The sequence below is a fragment of the Elgaria multicarinata genome, chromosome 20 (assembly GCF_023053635.1).
Source record: "Elgaria multicarinata webbii isolate HBS135686 ecotype San Diego chromosome 20, rElgMul1.1.pri, whole genome shotgun sequence".
NCBI classification, from domain to species: Eukaryota; Metazoa; Chordata; class Lepidosauria; order Squamata; family Anguidae; genus Elgaria; species Elgaria multicarinata.
Window position 1 is genome coordinate 15169221 of NC_086190.1, and position 21232 is coordinate 15190452.

Consider the following 21232-nt stretch of genomic DNA (forward strand, 5'->3'; position numbering starts at 1 on the left):
CCACAAGATGTAGCGATTGCCACCCATTTGGATGGCTTTAAAAGGGGGTTGGATAAATTCCTGGAGGGAAAGGCTATCCATGGCTAGTAGCTCTGATGTTTGTGTGCAGATTAAGGACCTGAGCAGTCCCCCAATCCAGGCAGTGAGTAGCTTCAGACAGGATTAGCTCCGGCAAGGTTGCTGCAGCATCTGCCTTCAGACCTGGGAGCAAATCACCTTGAGTTCCTGCCTTGCTGCTATCAAAAGTTGCCGACACAGAATAGGATTGGACTTGAATTTAACCGAATGACAAGGGGAACGTGCAAAGTAAGGTTATGTCGCCGTGGGAGCTATTTCGAGATGCAAAGTAATTTTGGCTCATGGAGCATTCAAAAATATACACACTTGGGGTGGGGAATTCTTATGACCTCCACAAATGGGACCTTTGGACTTGAGCACAGCCCATAATCACTGGCGATAAAATCAAATTCCGTGCTAAGAAAAAGACAAAGTAGTGCTCCTATCATAGAATCATAGAATAGCAGAGTTGGAAGGGGCCTACAAGGCCATCGAGTCCAACCCCCTGTTCAATGCAGGAATCCACCCTAAAGCATCCCTGACAGAGGGTTGTCCAGCTGCCTCTTGAAGGCCTCTAGGGTGGGAAAGCCCACAACCTCCCTAGGTAAGTGATTCCATTGTCGTACTGCTCTAACAGTCAGGAAGTTTTTCCTGATGTCCAGCTGGAATCTGGTTTCCTTTAACTTGAGCCTGTTATTCCGTGTCCTGCACTCTGGGAGGATCGAGAAGAGATCCTGGCCCTCCTCTGTGTGACAACCTTTTAAGTATTTGAAGGGTGCTTTCATGTCTCCCCTCCATCTTCTCTTCTCCAGGCTAAACCTGCCCAGTTCTTTCAGTCTCTCTTCATAGGGCTTTGCTTCCAGGCCCCTGATCATCCCGGTTGCCCTTCTCTGAACACGCTCCAGCTTGTCTGCGTCCTTCTTGAATTGTGGAGCTCAGAAATGGACGCAATACTCTAGATGAGGCCTAACCAGGGCCGAATAGAGAGGAACCAGGACCTCACGTGATTTGGAAGCTATACTTCTATTAATGCAGCCCAAAATAGCATTTGCCTTTCTTGCAGCCATATTGCACTGTTGGCTCATATTCATATCCTTTCTGCTACTGGGGCCTAGGGATTCCAAACGTTTCCGAAAAATTTAGAATATGTGGGCAAGGAATACAGGGTAGCAGGGCCATGAAGGTGCGGAGCAGAAATACTGGGGTTGGGGTAATTTGGGGCAGGGCTGGGACGGGAGAGGAGGGCCAGGCAAGGGCCGTTGCCTGAGAAGTAGAATCTCTCCCCATTTCCCCTTTGACATGGGAACGTTCACATGATGCTCCTCCTTTTCATTTTTAAGGCACATAGCAACTTGCTTCGCTCTAGGTGGCCAAACCTGGGCAGATTTCACGCTTGCCCAGAATAAACGCAGCTCTATCCAACACACAGAGAGGCAACTCCCATCAAGGGAACAGAAGGGAAGAAAAACACACCAAAGCAATCGTCACCCTTTCGCTGACTCTTTCTGACTCTTTCCAGCGCATGAATTAACCCCCCCGGCCCCCCAAAAAGACACATTTCGCCCAGACACGAGAGCCCTTGAACCCCTAACCCTAATTCCGTATAACTGAGTTTATTCGCCAACACAGCTCTTTCAGGCTATTCTCCGCAGACACTGGGCTTGCTTCATCAACCTTTCCGCCTCTGCAAAAGCATGGGGGTCTCTAGCCATTACAGATGCTCATTTCAATGCGGCACCCCGGCGGTTTTCGATCTATGACGTCAGGAAGTCCTGGATTCCTTGGAAACTTCTTTACTAGAGCACAAAATTCCATCTACTAGTGACCTTCTCTGAAACGGATAACGGGGAGGGCAGGTGTCGGCCCACACGTGCTAGTTTCTAGGGCCCGTTCTCAGTTCACGTGGGACAGGACAGGCCACGGCTCATGGGAATGAGAGACCCTCCTTCAAACGCTCTCCCCAGAATCCTCTTCAATTCGTAGAGGCCCCTCAGTGGGAAAGTCAACGCAGGAAAAGTTCGCCAAGGGTCTGAAGCCTGAAAGCCGCCGTGCCCGAGTGCAAACCGGGGCCGGTTTCAGTCCCCGCCGAGCTGTCCCACCTAACCAAAACGTCTCTCGCCCAACCTTTCCACTGCTTTTTGAAACAAAGGCGCCATGTTTTCAGACGGGCCAGTCGCTTATGGGCTGCTACACGCTTGTTGATGGGAAGTTGCAGGACAGGAGGCAAGTCTCTGCGGCCGTCACCTGCCTGCCGGAACGAGCAGACTGGCTGTTGGAGCAAGTCCCGTCCGTCCCTCCTGCAAAGCAGCCAATGGCTACGGATCTATGACCCCTCCTCCCTGAACCCTTCCCCGCAAGCATTGCCTCTGAGAGGCCCAAACATTTCCCTCCAGGCACCGCAGGCAGAGCAGGGCTGGCCTGCAGCTCCGTGACTGACACCACAAGCCAGAGAGAGAGAGAATCTGCGGTTTGCGGCTGCAGCACGAGAAGAAGGGAGACGGGGTGGGAAAAAGAAGGAGGAACGGCTCCTGCATTTGTTTTGCTTCGGGCACATGCATTTGGCAATCCTGAGCTCTGATTCTCATGCACTGAACGACACAGCGGCTCAAAAGGCGGCCGAGAGGGCATGCAATATTCATACAAGCAAGGGCTCCCGCAAAAAGCGAAAGCAAAAAGAAAACACACACACACACACACACAAAAGAGAGGAAATAAAATTTAAAAATTGCATCGGCAGAAAGTATCCAACAGCAGGCAAAACTCCATCACTCCTGGAGGCAAGGCCACATTGCTGTCAGCCTACCTGAAGGGACCGAGAAGATCGTCCATGGCAGTGACAGGCTCTGGTAGGTGAAGCTCTTTCCCCCTGACCTTGCCACTCAGTGGCTTCCCCCACCACCACTGCCGGAAAAGGGGAGGCAAGACGGAAAAGGAAAAAGTCTGCAGATCCCCCCCCCTCCTCTAACTAATCAAAATGGAGGCCCATGCAGTCTGAGATAGACCTGGGAGAGCTTCCACTGAGCTTGTGCTATGACCTAAGCCTCGCACGCAGAACGCAGAAACTTCGCCCTCAGACTGACAGCACTGAGCATGTGCTGTGACCCCCCCTCCCTCCCTCCCTCGTCCACACGACGCAATCAATCTCGGCCCTGCCGTTTCCGTAAATAAAGCGCAGCCAACAGACACGGCGGGCTGCCGTCGCCGCTGCAGCAGCTTCAGCTTTGCCGTAGCAAGCTAGTGTGCGGGGAAGTGGGGCCTTCGCGAGGGAATCTGAGACAGGCAACGTTCAGGGGGAGAAAAGGAGGCAGGAAGGGAAAGCAGCAAGGAAGGAGAAACCAGGCAGTGTGTGATGCAGCATTTGCGTTTTTGTGTTTTCGCTGCCCTTCCTGGCTACGTCCCTACGTTGGAATAAACGCTGGCTGCAGGGAATATCACAAGGCGGTTGGGTTTTTTGCCCCCTTTCCAATTTCTCCATAAAGTAAAAGAAAAAGGCATTGCAAAACAGGCTTAGAACAATATACGGCATGGACGTTTGCAAGCGCTCGCCGGGGCCGAACGTCGCTTGCAGCATTTCGGAGCGCGGATAGATTTGACAGATCTCTCGGAGGCAACGGGCGGTTGAAGGGTTTGCACTTCTCACAAGCGTTTTCAACACACAGAAGACCCATCCCCGGCCACCTTCAAACACAGAGCCCTTTCGGTTTAAGCAAATCGCAAGCTGCTTTTTCGTCCTCCTGCTGTTTATCGCAGGTGAATTCGCACGTGACGTTAAACCATAATTCAGTGTTATGTGCACGAGAAGGAATGTGCCCAAATGAATCGTTGGGCTTGAACACACACACCCCTCCCAATTTTCCACACGGCCACGGGTGAGGTGGGTGGGGAAACAAAACCAGAATTTAGTTTCATTTTAGCAGGTGCCTGGCTTATCCTTTAAGGGATATTGTGGTTTTAAATAAACTTTAGCCAATTGTGGGGAAAACAGCAACAACCTAGCTTCAAAAGACGAGCTTGGGTTTGTGGTTTATTTAGCAAACTAAGAGTTTATTGTAAATTACAAATCCGGGTTTTCACATAACAGCGAGCCTGGAATCTACTAAAGCAAAACTGAAGCCTGTTTTATTTCTCCTACTGGATTCAAGGAATGAAAATCTGGAAGGGGAAAGCAGGGAGACTCATTCCTGCTTGTCCATACAGTGTAAAATTGTGGTTTTAGCATGACATACAAATGGGGCCACTGAGGAAAATGTTAATATAAGGTAGGAACAGTTTTAGATCAATGTACTCCGAATTTAGGAATAAACCTAGATTCGTATTAAAATAGGCTTAGTAATGGTTACATAACATTGCCAAAGACAGGAAGAGGAGGGCGCTTACGCCCAGGAACAAAGGAAAACATAAATGTCAACCTGTAGCCTGCTTCTAATCCCTCCAACCAGAGCTGATTCAAACTATTTTGCTCCCCATTCTGAAAATTCAGTGTCATGCAACAGAGGGACCATGTGTGCTTTAGGGATGGGAGAATCAGCCATTTTGAGCTCACCTGAATTTTCTAAGCTTGTTTCTGCTCACTCGTCCTGCTATTTGGGCACGTTCGAACAGGATAAGTGAGCATTTCAAATGGGAAGTGGACATTTTTCTTCCCCCACCCCCCACTGACTAATGCATAATAAAACTATATATTTTGGGGGAAATACTTTTTTTAAAGAAGTGTGCATTTAAAAAGTACACATATTTTAAAGCACTGTGTTTTTCAAAGCCGAACACAAATTCAGCAATTTGCTAACATTTCTCCGGGGTGTGTGTGTGTATGTGCGGGATTGTGAACGGGACATGTTTGGATGATCTGTTACCAGAAATGAAACCCGTGCATAGCCCTAGCGTGCTTTTGCCCTTTAGGAACCCCTAAACTACTTTTGTGCCAAGCGAGGAAGAAGGTGCTACAACCAGAAAAAAATGTGTGCATGGGGGGGGGAAGAGAGATGCGACACAATTCCCCCCCCCCCATCTGAGACTTTGTTGTCTCGATGGTCTGAAGTGGTGGAAGAGCTATGACACTCCCCCAAAGGGATTTTCTGGTTCAAATACTTAAAAGGTTGTCACACAGAGGAGGGCCAAGATCTCTTCTCGATCCTCCCAGAGTGCAGGACACAGAATAACGGGCTCAAGTTACAGGAAGCCAGATTCCAGCTGGACATCAGGAAAAACTTCCTGACTGTTAGAGCAGTACAACAATGGAATCAGTTACCTAGGGAGGTTGTGGGCTCTCCCACACTAGAGGCCTTCAAGAGGCAGCTGGACAACCATCTGCCAGGAATGCTTTAAGGTGGATTCCTGCATTGAGCAGGGGGTTGGACTCGATGGCCTTGTAGGCCCCTTCCAACTCTACTATTCTATAATTTAATAATTACTAAAGCCCCCGCCCTCCAATGCATATGCACAATTTAGGGCAACTAAATTCAAATCACAATAAAAACAACAATATCCACAATACGCAATAGGGGAGGCCACTCAAATAAAAACTCTTGTTGATTTTGAGCTGTATGAATTCTGCCAGCCTAAATAGCCACCTGTCCTGTGTACTGGGTTGAAAAGCTCCTTTTTTAGTACTGGTCTCAGCATTATTATTATTATTATTATTATTATATTTATTTGTATCCCACCTTTTGCCCAATACTGGGCCTGAAAGCGGCCTTACAAAATTTAAAACATACATTGTAAACCTAGGAAAAGAAATGTACAAAAATTAAAAATTAAAATAAAAAAACCACAATATTAAAACATTAAATGTTTAAAACACACAACAATTTTACAAGACCTTAACATAGATGGAGGACCAGATTATTCTCCAAAGGCCTGTCGGAACAAACAAGTTTTTGCCTACTTCCGAAAGCCCATCCAGGAGGGAGCCAGCCAGGCTTCCCTGGTAAGAGAGTTCCAGAGCACTGGAGCAGCCACCGAGAAGGCCTTGTCCCATGTTCCCACCAAGCGTGCCTGTGAAGAAGGTGGGACTGAAAGAAGGGCTTCTCCAGAAGATCTCAAAGCACGGGCAGGCTCATAAGAGAGAATACGGTCTTTCAGATAACCTGGACCCGAACCATATAGAGCTTTATAGGTCATAACCAGCACTTTGAATTGTGCCCGGAAACAGACTGGAAGCCGGTGGAGCTGTTTTAACAGGGGAGTTCTCTGCTCCCTGTAACCAGCCCCGGTCAACAGTCTGGCTGCAGCTCTTTGAACCAGCTGGAGTTTCCGAACACTCTTCAAAGGCAGCCCCACGTAGAGCACGTTACAGGAATCCAATCGGGATGTAACTAAGGCATGTGTCACTGTGGCCAGGTCCGACATCTCTAGGAACGGGTGCAGCTGGCGCACTAGCTTTAACTGTGCAAATGCACTCCTGGCCACCGCTGAAACCTGGGCATCCAGGCTCAGGGCTGAATCCAGAAGTACATCCAAGCTGCGGACCTGTGTCTTCAGGCAGAGCGTAACCCCATCCAACACAAGCTGAATCCCTATTCCCTGATCTGCCTTTCGACTGACCAGGAGCACCTCTGTCTTTTCTGGATTAAGCTTCAATTTGTTTGCCCTCATCCAATCCATTGCTGCCAACAGACACTGGTCTAGCACAGAAACCGCTTCCTTGGAATTGGGTGGAAAGGAGTAGTAGAGTTGGGTGTCATCCACATACTGGTGGAACGGCACCCTACAACTCTGGATAATCTCTCCCAACTGTTTCATGTATATGTTAATTCTTCATCTGAATGAAGAATTCTGCCGTCTCTGCCAAGGTTCGTTCACCACCCTGACGTTCCGTTATAAGAAACGCGCTACTTCGCATACACCCCAGAGTGTGGGTTTCTATTAAACACCTGCCTGCTGCACCACAGGAATTGCCACTGTGCCTGGCTGAGCTCAAAACGTGAGTTCTCCTGTTTTCAACCACTAATGCAGGCAAACCGAAGAACAGAGGGGATAATTTCTCACTCGTGCTTCCTACTGCGATATGCAGACCCACAGCAACCACTGACAATAGAAGGTGGTGAGAGGTGGGGGGAAATTAAGGATTTTAAATGTTTTTTGTTTTCTTTGTTTTTTTACAAAAAGGGATCTCAGAGAAGGAAGGAATCCCTAGCGCCGAAAAGCCTCGGTCTTCTCTGGCTATTGCTAGCAAAGGAATCCTGACTCTTAGGTCTGCGCGCTTGCGTGGGCGTGCATGTGCGCGCACGCCGCTGATCCAGTCCCCGGGACCAAAAGGCTGCTTAAAAAATGAAGCGTGCGCGGTTGCTCTACAAGAAGGAGCCCTTTGCCATCATCTGTTCCACAGATTTCTGTCTCCGAAATGGCAGTGCCATCGAAGGGCCTTCCAAAAGACACAAATCACTTTGAGAACGAGAGGATTAGCAATACGGCTGCCCTGATGTTCCCTCGCCCTTAACAAACTGCGCTCAGCAGATTTTTAAAGTGGAGATAAATAAAGGCCCAAACCTGTTCCTTTTTATGCTGGGGGCTCTCTTAAGAGAGCAGAGTACTCATCAATAACACCTTTACCATGGCAGGGAGGGGGGGATTTGCTTGTTTGTGAAGCATTAGCAGCAAACCAGGTACGTTATTACAGAACAGACCCCTGTCCGCACACCAGCAGGGATTTTAGTGCACCATAAAGAAGAAATGAGAATTTGGCTGCCTGAGATGTTGCTGTGGCTAATTCCCTGTAAATAAGAAGAATCCTTTGTAGCTGGGATTTTCAACACACTGAGCTGTCTCTCTCCTAGGCGGCAGTTAGCAGAAGTCCAGACCAGTTGAGACAGCCACACAGCTCAGTAATGGTTCATGGCTTGTAGGTGGAAGGCTCCACTTTCTATCTCAACATGTCCACTTAGAAGTCAACAGGAGTGCAAATACACGGTATTGGGCCAGCTGGATCACTGGTCCACCTCCTTATAACGCATGGCAAATTGTTTTTGAGTATTAGCTGGGAGCCTTGGTGTGTGTCTGCATTTTTATTATTGGAAGGAGGAGACCAGGGTATGTGTGATTGGGTTAAAAATGAGCAAACATTAATGAAAAAGAACCAGAATCCCACTTAAGTAGGTAAAATTGCATGCCATCCACCATGCCTGCAGGAGAGCAGCAAAGAATTAACACAGAGAACCGCACCTCTCCTTTGCTCCCCACCACATGCTAAGAACTCTTTATTGGTAGATGCAAAGCAAACAACTTACCTTGTCTCTGGATTGTAGCCCAGTATGTAGAAAAAGGAATCCACGCGAGCTTTGAACTCTCTAGCAGCAAAGATGTCAGAGAAATGGGAGATATTACACTTCCCCCTGCATGGAAGAGGAGGGGAAAAAGAGGTATTAAGTTGGGTTCTCTAGGAGGAGGATGGCTTTCTTAATTTAAGATACCACAGGAATTTGTTCACAGTCTTTCTGATCAGTCAGGATCTCTGTTGGCACAAGCAAGATTATCTGATGAAGTTCTCATCCAAATCCTAGTAGACCACATCATAGAGTTGGGACCTTGCACTAACAGAGAAACTCACCATAAACATCTTCAGGTACAAAGGTGCCAAGTTGAAATGGACACTTTGTATGGACACTTCACACAGCGCATAGTTAAATTATGGAACTCACTACCACAAGATGGAGAGATGGCCAACAATCTGGATGGCTTTAAAAGGGGGTTGGAGAAATTCCTGCAGGCGAAGGCTATCAATGGTTACTAGCCCTGATGGTTGTGTGCTACCTCCAGTAGTCGAGGCAGTAAGCCTGCGTGCACCAGTTGCTGGGGAACATGGGTGGGGGGGGTGCTGTTGCACCGTGTGCTGCTTGTTCATCCCTGGCCGATGGCTGGTTGGCCACTGTGTGAACAAGATGGACGAGATGGACCCTCGGTCTGATCCAGCAGGGGACTTCTTATGTTATGTTCTTAATATGGCATCCATTTATTAAATTTGCTGATATTGAGACAAATACACAACAACCTCTTAAGACATACAGACCTGCTGTTGCTTTTAAAAGAAAAATGGACTACGCATGCAAATTAATGCCTTCACCAGAAAAAAAAAAAGAGAGAGAGCTTGGCCCTCTTCATGCTGATCAGGTTAATTGGATTTGCAGAAGAGTTTGCAAGCGCTCAAAGAATAGACACTCCAGGAACACAGGTTAAGTTGTGGGGGAAGGGAAAGACAATGCAAAGCAATTTGAGCACATGTATATGGGTGGCATTTTACTGCTACTACCGATAAACTCCTCACCTAACTGACTCTACAACCTAGCGTACCCTTGCAACAATACTTGTCGTGTGTGAGTGCAGCAGCAACTGACCACGGCAATGGAGTAGTATTTATCTATTTATTATATTTATCTCCCGCCTTTTTTCCTCCAAGGAACCCAAGGTAGCATACATAATCCTCCTCCTCCTCCTCTCCATTTTATCCTCACTACAACAACCCTGTGAAGTAGGCTGGGCTGAGAGTCTGTGACAGGTCCAAAGTCACCCAGAGGTTTTCCATGGCCGAGTGGGGACTAGAAACCGGATCTCCCGACTCCCAGTCTGACACTCTAACCACTACACCACACTGGCTCTCCTATATATTATTTTTAATGCTTAGGAAGCTACATGAGCTCCACTGAAATTCATGTTCATTTCCACTGAAATGAAAAGAGGCTACCATCCAGGATAGATAAGAGAAACCTCCATGTTCAGTAGCAGTATGCTGTTAAGAAGCAACAAAAGGACATGTTCCCTTCACGTCCTGTTTATGGATTTCCCATTGGGACATCTAGTTGAGTCTGATCCAGTAGAGCTGTTTTTAAGAGGCAATGGAGTGACTAAGACAGCCTTCTCCAACCATATCATGAAATAAGGAGTGGTTTTTAAGTATGTAGCATGAGGCTGTATATTCATGCAATGTTTAAATTTTTTGGTAAATGAATTCCATTCATCCATTCACATCCTCTTCCAGAGGTTTCTGTAAGATCATGGGGCATTTTTTCTAGCTATAAGATATTATCACAGCTGCTTGGTTTTGCAGTTCCCAAAACGGTGAATTTGTGTCTGCAGAGATCACAATCCCATTGTGCCTTTGCAAATCTATGTACACAGAATCAACTCCCTTACCTCTTATGTGCTAAGTTTCAAAAAATTCAATGAATAGAGTGCACTTTTGGGGGGGGGGAAGTCACATGATTAAACCGAGTCTTTCTGAGTAGTGATTTAAATTGATTTAAATCAAATCCACCCTGGGTGGTACTAAGTTCCTACTACTGCAACATTACAGCAGATAAATAAAACAGCACAAGAATGCAATAAAAAAAGAAAGAAAGAAATCAAATTGAGCCGAATGGATAAAAAAAACACCATAAAGACGATTTGTATTACATGCGGAAATGAACCTACTTTGCATTCAGAAGGGTTCAGCTCAGACAACACATTAGTCAACACAGTGTGAAAACTCCACTCAATGGTTGAGTTTTTAGGGGGTGCTTCCCACGCAACACGTTCTAACTCCACCGCTGTGTGACTGTGGGCTACCGTGTAGTTGAGTAAATTCCATTGTGACGTTTGATCTTTTCCCTATAGCTTTTAAATATTGAGTTTGTTCTGACTCTATACTGTTAGCTTCTCCCTACCCGGTGCCTGTTTACCCTACCCTGTGCCTGTTTGCATTCTCTTTCCCTCCTTATTGTTTACCACAACTTTATTAGATTGTAAGCCTATGCGGCAGGGTCTTGCGATTTACTGTGTAATCTGTACAGCACCATGTACATTGATGGTGCTATATAAATAAATAATAATAATAATAATAATAATAATAATAATAATAATAATAGCCAGTGGGAAAAGTCAACTCAACGCAACAGAAAACTCCACACAACGGTTGTGCAGGAACTCCCCTCGGCACAGCGTGGATATTCTGCGTGGAGCGTTCTCCCAAAAAAACACCTCCACTGTGGGGTGGAGTTTTCCCGCCAGGCAACACGTTTCTCAACGGTGGCGTAAAAACTCCATCGTGGAGTTCTAAAACCAGAAACGCGTTGTCTGAACTGAGCCAAGGTCTCAGGTTCAATTGCCAGCTCCTCCAGAAAGAAATCCTGCCTGAAACCCCCGGAGACCCATCACTGCCAATCAGTGTCGACAATACTGGGCTAGATGCTAGAAATCAAAAGAGAATCGTTCGTTTCTCCATCATGCCAATTGCAGATGGGAAAGCGGACTTCCTGGAGACGTAAAAAACAAAACACTCTGGTATTCTGGAAGAGATTACAGCACACTAGCAGAATTTTCCAGGTTTATCTCATCATCACCGACAACAACAGCCGTGTAATAAGTCAACTCAAAAGGACTGCTTCTCTCCTCCACAGCAAAGGTTACCGCTGACTCGACTCGAAGGAAATAGCCCCCGCAAAGTGGCTTTGAAACATGGAAAATGTCTCCAGGTGGCTTTACTTAAAACACCATCTGAGTATTATCGGCAAGGAGATAATTCAGTTCACGTTTTGACAACGTCCACATGCTCTTTCTGCAAGGCTCAAAATGAGATGCATGATGCCAGCGGCTTCCGCCCCCCAACACACACATTTGAATTCACCGCAAGCAATGACTTCTTCCCCAAAGACTAACGGTTAGCTCTTCACTTTCTAAATCAACCAAGGGGAGAAAGAAGGATGGATCAACTCTCCCTGGGTGTGGGGTACACACACACACAAGGTAGTGGTGGAGGAAGGCAAGAAGAAAGCCAGAGTTCCTAGTCCTCATGGTTCCCAGGACAAAATTCTATGATTTCTTCCTGGCACCTCCTTTCCAGACTGGATCTGTGGGGACCCGTTGATGCAGATATGCCCACGCGGCTATTATTTTTCATGGGTTTCCAAACCGTCTTCATGGGCAAGGCACTCTTCTAAATAGAGCACACTGCAACAGCTTAATCCAGAGGTCCTTTTATCACCATGCTGCGTGCAACGTTATCACCACCACACTTAAGATACTAAGTGTTTACAGGGATATATAAAGAAAGCGGGCAGAGGGAGGAATGCCACAGATCGCAATCTAGAAAGCACCAATTCCTGAACACAGCAAATATAGGCCAGATAAACAAGCCTTTTTCTTTTTTTTTTACCTATAGTAAGTAACTAAATTATGGCATGTGACAAAAAAACAGAAGAGAGACTGTAGTGATATCCATGACGGGAATATTATTACTACTATTGTTATTATTTTAAGGTAGAGTGAGATCAGCACTGCTTTGTTAGCATTCTTGGTTAACATCTGGGGAGCTTTTAAGGAACTTGCCTTGGCAATGGGCTCTTAACAACTTACCTGAGGGCAGCAGCATGATAGGTGTCGACGTAGTCCGAAATGAAAAGCTCTCGGTTCTTGATCACCGGGTCTGTAATAACCAACTCACGGCCAGAATCTGAAGGAAGGAAACCACACATTTAGCGGCAACATTGCAGAAGCATCTACCACCTCAAGAGGCAAATGCAACCAAATCAGAGGACTAGGGTGCAACCCCAGGCATGTTTAGACAGAAAAAAAAGTCCTACCACTTCCAGCTTGGAGTTAAAGGACTTTTCTCCCTGTCTAGACATGCATCGGCTTCCACCCTTTGACATGCGCAGAGCCACCTAGATTTTAAGCACATATTTTGGGGAGGAGGCGTTCCTTCTGATAGGAAGGAAGGAAAGGAACCTCTCGTGCAAGCACTGAGTCAATACTGACGCTTTTGCTGACGTTTTCTTGGCAGGCCTTATAGCGGGGTGGTTTGCCGTTGCCTTCCCAGGCCATGATTGCCTTTCCCCCAGCTAACTGGGTACTCATTTTACCGACCCCGGGAGGATGGAAGGCTGAGTAGACCCGAGCCGGCTGCCTGAAACCAGCTTCCGCTGGGATCGAACTCAGGCCGTGGGGAGAGTTTCAGCTGCAGAAACTGCTGCTTTACCGCTCTACGCCACACGAAGCGAACCCTTCTGATAGCCTGGCCCCAAACCGTTTAGGCCTTTGAATGTTAATACCAGCACTTTGAATCATGCCTGGAAACCTGAGGCATTGCAGATGGAGGCTTCCACAGTTAAGAAAGACTCCTGTCTCTTTCCACAGCTTCCTCTCTTGTTTATTTCCACATGTCCCCGACAATCTTAAGGCACAGGGTGCTCTTGGCATTGCGAAGACTGAACAAGTCAGTGCTCGCATGGAAGGCAGCCTGGGAACCCAACGTAAGTGGCTCTGAGCTTTCTGCAGGAATAGCCGGGTATCAGTGTAGGGAGCAAACTAAGAGAAGAGAACGTCTCAGAGAGCAAAGCGTGCTACCCGTGTTTCTAGAGTCTGGCTTACCATTTTCGTTGTGTCGGTCCTGGACTAAGTGTTGGTAGACCGAATCTGGAACTTCAGACTGGCGGTAGTACCACTTGACGTTCATGAGGAGGTGGTCCCGCTTGCTCTGAAAGGGGACAAAGAAAGAGTGTTCGCGATGGACCGTGGACTCAAATGAGTTTGCCAGCGCATTCTCTAAGGCAAACGTGGGAATGAGCTACAAGAAATATCGGGACGTTTCCCCACATCTGGACAGGGAAATCAGAAGGCTGAGCTGCTAAGACAGGGGCATCATCTCTCTCAGGAGACATCATCTCTCTCAGGAGGAGCAGTGTCATGAGCAGGAAAGATTCATCGACCTGCACGCACAGTCAGTGTTTCCAGGTGCTGTCCTGAGCGCTGGTGCTAAAAACAACAACCTTAACTCGCCCTGTCCAGGTTCCACTTTTGCTTAGGTGTCATATGGCCGAAAAAAGTCTTGCGCTGGGCGAATCATTTTCTCGATAGGTTTAGGAAGGGCTTGGGGGGGGGTGAAATTCCACGTGGACAGATTTCAGCATGAAGGAATTTGAGAGCTGGCATCGAAATGGCACTAACAGCCTGCGTACCGTTGTTAAATATTTATCTCAGATATTTTCTAGACCTGTGCAAAGGGGCCCTTTGGCGACAACATTCTTACTTATCACAAGCCTTGGCATGGTGTTTTGATTCCAGCCTTTGAAAGTTCCTTAGACTGACTGATTTTTATTTAAAATAGTTTCTAGGCTGCGTTTAAGGGTGGAACCCTCCCATTAAGGTCCACGTCACCCCACAAAAAAAAAAAACAGACACCCAAACCACCAGATTAGCCAAGTGTCCTGGGGTACCTTGAGACTTAGGCCATGGCTAGACCAGGCCGATATCCCAGGATCAAATGACACACAGGGATCCCAAGGGCAGGCAGGGCAAGCCCTATGAAGAGAGACTGAAAGAACTGGGCATGTTTAGCCTGCAGAAGAGAAGATTGAGGGGAGACATGAGAGCACTCTTCAAATACTTGAAAGGTTGTCACAAAGAGGAGGGCCAGGATCTCTTCTCGATCCTCCCAGAGTGCAGGACACGGAATAACGGGCTCAAGTTAAAGGAAGCCAGATTCCGGCTGGACATTAGGAAAAACATCCTGACTGTTAGAGCAGTACGACAATGGAATCAGTTACCTAGGGAGGTGGTGGGCTCTCCCACACCAGAGGCATTCAAGAGGCAGCTGGACTACCCTTTGTCAGGGATGCTTTAGGGTGGATTCCTGCATTGAGCAGGGGGTTGGACTCGATGGCCTTGTAGGCCCCTTCCAACTCTGCTATTCTATGATTCTATGACCCCCTCCATTTGCCTGGGATAAGCCGTAGGTCTAACTAAGGCCTAAGACATTTCAGCATGGGGTAAGCTTTCATTTGTGACCTACAGCCCCCTTTATCAGAGTAGAAACCCAAGTACTTGCTAGTGCTTGCATAATCAGTAAACAGAGTAAGATTAGACAAATCTATCCATAGCACAATATTCAGACGATTAAAAAAAATGGTAGCAGTCCCAACAGTTCTAGGAAAAACAGCCGTAAGGCGGAAATAACACCTGTCTTCATGAGATCAGAAATGCCGCCACCGTTCACTTAAGGACAGAGGCATATTTTTCAGCCACAATCATAAGTACTCAAAGCACTGTCTCCTCCTTGGGTCAGCATGCTGGGTCTGCTTTACTTGGGCTGCTCCACGCCTTCTAATTTAACACGAAGCCATAAAGAATACGCGGGTGGAAATCTACCAGGAACCAGGTCTCTCCACGGCTCTAGAATCCGTGGAGCCTAATGCATTTAAAGCAACAGTATTTATGAATTCTTTAGTCGTAATGTTCTTGCTGCACTTCCAACCATGAGGGTATTTTCCCCTCCCTCTATCATCACCTTGGCTTAGCAAATCCACAGACGGCGAAGGTCTTGGGTGAAACCAAGCGCAATATCTGAAAACAACCAGCCGGTGGCAGCATTGTGTCAGGGGAAAAATAAATAAATAAAGCCTTCTAAGAGACTGATTTGAGCACAGGGGCCCAAGCTTCAGGAATCAGCATTTCAAAGGTTTAGGCAAAAACAATGTACTGCCGTCAAAGCAGAGTTTTGGGGTGGGGCTGCAGCTCAGTGTCAGGGCACCTGTTTTGTATGCAGAAGGTTCCAGGTTCAGTTCCAGTTAAAAGGCTACTGAGACACGGGAGAGCAAAGATAGGCTGAGCTAAAAGGAGCGATACTCCAATTTACTGGGAGGAGCAGAACACATGTTTTGCATGCTGAAAATCTCCAGCCTTTGACCCCCAAATCTCCAGCTGGAAGGGCTGCAGGCAGCAGAGTTGGGGGAGACTCTGCGTTAGGCCTGGCATCAATGGTGCAGAGACAGTAAGCAGTGTCATGAGTTCAGTGCGGGTAAGACAAGAGAGCACTCTTCAAATACTTGAAAGGTTGTCACACAGAGGAGGGCCAGGATCTCTTCTCGACCCTCCCAGAGTGCAGGACACGGAATAACAGGCTCAAGTGACAGGAAGCCAGATTCCAGCTGGACATCAGGAAAAACCTCCTGACGGTTAGAGCAGTACGGCAATGGAACCAGTTACCTAGGGAGGTTGTGGCCTCTCCCACACTGGAGGCCTTCAAGAGGCAGCTGGACAACCACCTGTCAGGGATGCTTTAGGGTGGATTCCTGCATTGAGCAGGGGGTTGGACTCGATGGCCTTGTAGGCCCCTTCCAACTCTGCTGTTCTATGATTCTATGAAATATCGCAGGCATTGCATCCAGGTCGTGGCAAGTTCAATCCTCACGGGTGGGGGGTAGGGGTTAGGGCTGGAGTGGGTTCAAGTCCCCACTTGGCCATAAAGGTGTCTTTGGGCCGGTCCATGACTCTCAGGCTAACCTACCTCACAGGGTGGTTGTGGGGATAAGATAGAGAAGGAGAGGAGGACCATGTACGCCGCCTTGTGCTCCTTGAAGGAAAGGCAGGAGATAAATGTAAGAAATAAAAATACGTGTGCTGGTGCTCTAAGCCAAATGTTAGAACGGAGACTACCCGCAACCCGGCTTATGTCTGGAACCACCTTAAGACAGAGCTCTCAAAGGATCAGGGTGGGTTGGAGTGATCAAGTGATGCCCTCTTGAATGCTTCCCCCTTCATCTCCCCAATGAAGGGTCCTTGTCCTTCAACTGGCAGGAGCAGCAGCAGCCATTCTGGCACATGGTACAGAGAGCAATGAGAGGGGTAACAGGGCCATTCTACCAGCCATGCCGGAAGGGTACTTTCCCCCTTTACCCTCCCAATCCCTTTTTCCTTGTGTCTCGAAGCTTCTTAGGTGGTAAGCCTGCAAGCAGGGTGCTCTCGATTCACTGACTGCATGGGAGGCATTTTGGCCGAGGAGCGGGATAAAATGAATATCAATAAATTCAATGCAGCTACGAAGTGATAGCTGGAGGTCACACAACTAAATAAATCTATGACGACTCAGCAGGCCTATTTCCCTGACATATATACATATCCTCAGCCACACACTGGGAACGCACCCAGAACCCCTGGCAATATCACCAAAGGTGGCAAGGCGGTCTCAAAGTTTGCATGGGGAAGCCGGCCATGCCAGAAACCGCATGGAAAGCCTGGATATCATGTGCTGCTTTTGGCACCTCAAGCGTTGTCTCAGCGGCATTGGAGTCTGCCCAACATCAAACACCCAAGAAGAGGAGGGAAGGAAAAACCAGAGGGCAAAGGAGAAATACACCTAGATCTTATAAGTTACCAATGTCACTGGCTTACCAAGCTTCTATTTTTATACTCCGCCTCTAATGAAAAGTATGGTGGACGGCTGCCGGTCTTGCCCGAAGAGCCCCGGATAGCAACCACATCATTTCGGCAGGTTGTGTACCCAAAAGGGATGATTTATGTATTTATTCGTTTGATTTATACCCCGCCTGCCACCAAGTAAAAGGTGCTCAAGGTGGCTAACAATCAACCGAAGAAGCAAAGCGAACCACCACCACTTTTTATAAAACTCCGGCTATTGGGCAGTATAGAAATGTAATTAATAAATAATAAATAAATAAATAAATAAAAACTGGGTTTAATCTTATTTCTTATGTGGTTACTAAGGAACATGGATAGTGGCCTCCAGCCACACATGGTGATCTTTGGAACACGACTTTTATTTCAATGGTGGAAGATTTTTTTTATTTATTTATTTTGCTACTGTAAACTTTGTTTTGTCCATTCTATCCATATCTTTGGGTGGGGGAAGGAGAGGGAACTGTTGTTTATTTGTATCGTTTCACCTAAAATAATAAAATACAATTTAAAAAAAATTAAAAAGGTGGCTAACAATCATAAAAACATTTTTTTTAAAAAAAAAACCGCACTTCCGGCATTAAAAATAATAATAAAATGAAATACATTAAAAACACATCGAAAATTACAGAATAAAAACAGCACTCAGCGCCAGGCTGTCTTATACACCAAAGGTCTGTTTGAACACAAACGTCATTGTCTGCCAGTGGAAGGACAACAGAGAGGGAGCCAACCCAGCCTCCCTGGGCAGGGAGTTCCACAGGTTGGGAGCAGCCACCGAGAAGGCCCTTTCTCACACTGCCACCAAACGGAGCTCTGAAGGCAATGGTACTGAAAGAAAGGCCTTAAAGCTCAAGTAGCTTAAACAAGTTGGCGATAACAATTGCTCCTGGTGCTCTAAACCAGAGTCCTTCAAAACATCCCTTCCCATGCAGGCCTCCGCAACACGTGAATCCCCACAACTTCAAGACAACTATATGGAAGCACTCCAATCAAGTCCTGTCAATTCAAAACACACTACATATTTACCAGGGCTGTCACCCAGGTTATAGCAATCTTTGTGGATTAAGGGTACGCTTTTCGGGAAATGGATTAACAATGCATTAGACACAACCGCTTTGAAGGGGGAAACTTTCTTCTTCAATGATGCACGGATGTGTTGCAGCTTTATTTATTACAATTGCATCCAGTGTTTCCTCCAAGGAGTGCAGGGCAGCAAACTTGCATTTCCTCCCAAATCCCATGTTACCCCACAACTAGGGTGACCATATATGAAAATGAGGACAGGGCTCTTGTATCTTTAACAGTTGTATAGAAAAGGGGGTTTCAGCAGGTGTCGTTTGTATGCATGGAGCTCCTGGTGAAATTCCCTCTTCATCACAAAGCTGCAGGAGCTCTGTCCTAGAGTGACCAGATACAAAAGAGAGCAGGGCTCCTGCAGCTTTAACTGCTGTGACGGAAGAGGGGATTTCACCAGGTGCTGCGTGCATACAAATGACACCTGCTGAAAACTCCTTTTCTATACAATATAAAGATACAGGAGCCCTGTCTTCCTTTCCACAGGGTCACCCTACTTCCACAAGGAAGACCGTGGCTGGCACAAGAGTGGGTATTTGAATCTCAGCCTCCTTGGTCCTAGTCCGAACCTCTAAGCCAAGGGGTAGGCAACTTTTGGGGGCCACGGGCACATTTCGCAATTTCATAAACAGTCATGGGCGCCACCACAAAATGGCTGCCATGGGAGGCGTGGCAAAGAACAATAACCTGCCCCAAATGACAGGGCAGAGGTTGGGTCTGAGCCCCAACACACTAAAACAACTCCTGCGATCCCACAGTTTTCAGCACCTACAGAAATCTATTCCACAGCAATCCCAGCTGCTGGTAAGAAAACGTGTTAATTTTCTTTCCAGCATCTGGAACTGCTGTGAGATAGGAGCAAGGCACTTTGGTGAATGCCAAGAAAGGTATCCAGGTGCGTATAGGGGCCTGTGGGCACCATGTTCCCTAGTCATGCTCTAACCACTACACCACACTGCCCCGCTCTGACAAGAGGGAGACAAGGAGGAGGAGGAATGTCTCTTCTAAGATGGCAGCTTGTGACCAGAGTTCTTCCAGGTGCAGATATCAAAAGATACTATTTTAAAACATACTACCAGATGAATTAGGAGCACAACGTTTGTCAAAAATACTTTTAGTTGATTATTCTAGCCGACTAATCCATGCAACGTTGCAGCCACGATGTTTACAGATCTCTCTGCTAAACAGCCTCGGATAGGATGTGTGTGAAGTTCTGTAAGATAAATACAGCACATTCCAAGACATGCGGGCTCTCGCCAGCCATTTTTCAAGAGGAGGCGGTAGGAAGGAAGGAGCTGTTCTTCCCCACAAGCAAATCCCTTGTTTGATGTAAAGCCTAGATCCGACTGTTCGCCCACCTGCCTCCTCGCGGCGTGCCCATCTAACTTCCTTACATCATTTCCGAAAACAAAACAGGCTGGCAGCAGAAGCAAGACAAAAACAGCTGGAATTCAGGGGTCTGGAATAAGATTAGAACGGCAGCCTGGGGAGAGAGGGAAGGAGGGTGCCCTTTCCTTCAAGACCGCTTAGCCACAAGTTCATTTCGGCAGCGTTTTTTATCAAATCAGAAGCCGGGGATATCCGGCTTCCCTCGGAGCGCCTGCGGCAGACCAAACGCAGAAGACACCGAGCCAGCGGAATCTCTGTACACCTTGGACAATACCTGCTGATGCTCATCTTTACACCTGCGGGGCCTTTCCATCCACGCGCTCGCTGCTTGCTCGCATTCTGCCAGGGCTTTCATCCATCGCTAAGACCCCCAACCTCTGGAGTTTGTGGGTCTGCAACTTGTACTTCCGCTGTCGGTTTCGCTCAGCTCATCTGCTGCGAGGCAGAAACCTGGGAGACGGATCAGTGCCGCTGCAAACACTGGTGCGGGGTGTGTGTGTGTCATCAGACCTGCCCCCTGCAACCTTTCCCCTCCCCACGGCCGCGTTTGAAGACATTGAACTGGCACACTTCAGGGTGCCAAACAAGAAGAGAGAGCAAATAACTTTTGGGAGCAGCAGAGGTTTAAACCAAGAACGCGGTCTTACCCCACAACCTCTCTGCCTTCTGAGATACCATAAGGAATGGCCCACCCACTTTCAAATGTATCTTCAAAGCCATAAGGGCTAGGAACTTGGTCGTTACTTTCAGAGTGAAAGCGGAATTCTGTGACTCCTCCCATATCCGTCCCTTTTCCTGCACTCCCACAGAATTGTGATGTGGGCACTAACTTAAATATTTTCCTGTTTTTCTTTGCTTTTCTCTGAGACAAGCATCACTACAACCAAAGCGTGAGTCCTTCTGCTTGAGAAGTGGGATCAAGTCCAGGACCTATTTGGTGGTGGGAACAGGTATGAGAATCGGGGCCAAAAAATCATAGCATCATAGAATAGTAGAGTTAGAAAGGGCCTATAAGTCCATCAAGTCCAACCCCTGCCAAATGCAGCAATCCACTCTAAAACATCCCTGACAGATGGTTGTCCAGCTGCCTCTTGAAGGCCTCTAGTGTGGGAGAGCCCACAACCTCCCTAGGTAACTGGTTCCATTGTCGTACTGCTCTAACAGTCAGGAAGTTTTTCCTGATGTCTAGCCAGAATCTGGCTTCCTGTCACTTGAGCCCTTTATTCCGCGTCCTGCACTCTGGGAGGATCAAGAAGAGATCCTGGCCCTCCTCTGTGTGACAACCTTTTAAGTATTTGAAGAGGGCTATCATGTCTCCCCTCAATCTTCTCTTCTCTAGGCTAAACATACCCAGTTCTTTCAGTCTCTCTTCATAGGGCTTTGTTTCCAGACCCCTGATCATCCTGGTTGCCCTCCTCTGAACACGCTCCAGCTTGTCTGCATCCTTCTTGAAGTGTGGAGCCCAGAACTGGACGCAATACTCTAGATGAGGCCTAACCAGGGCCGAATCGAGAGGAACCAGAACCTCACGCGATTTTGAAGCTATACT

General features: G+C 47.4%; 1 protein-coding gene across 1 annotated transcript in view; it reads right to left on the reverse strand.

Moving 5' to 3' along the window:
- Nucleotides 1-21232, reverse strand: part of RERE (arginine-glutamic acid dipeptide repeats) — a 316112-nt gene that overhangs the window by 157455 nt on the left and 137425 nt on the right. The window contains 3 exon segments of the mRNA XM_063145507.1: nucleotides 8283-8387; nucleotides 12382-12478; nucleotides 13396-13501. Coding sequence (XP_063001577.1) covers nucleotides 8283-8387; nucleotides 12382-12478; nucleotides 13396-13501 — 308 coding nt within the window.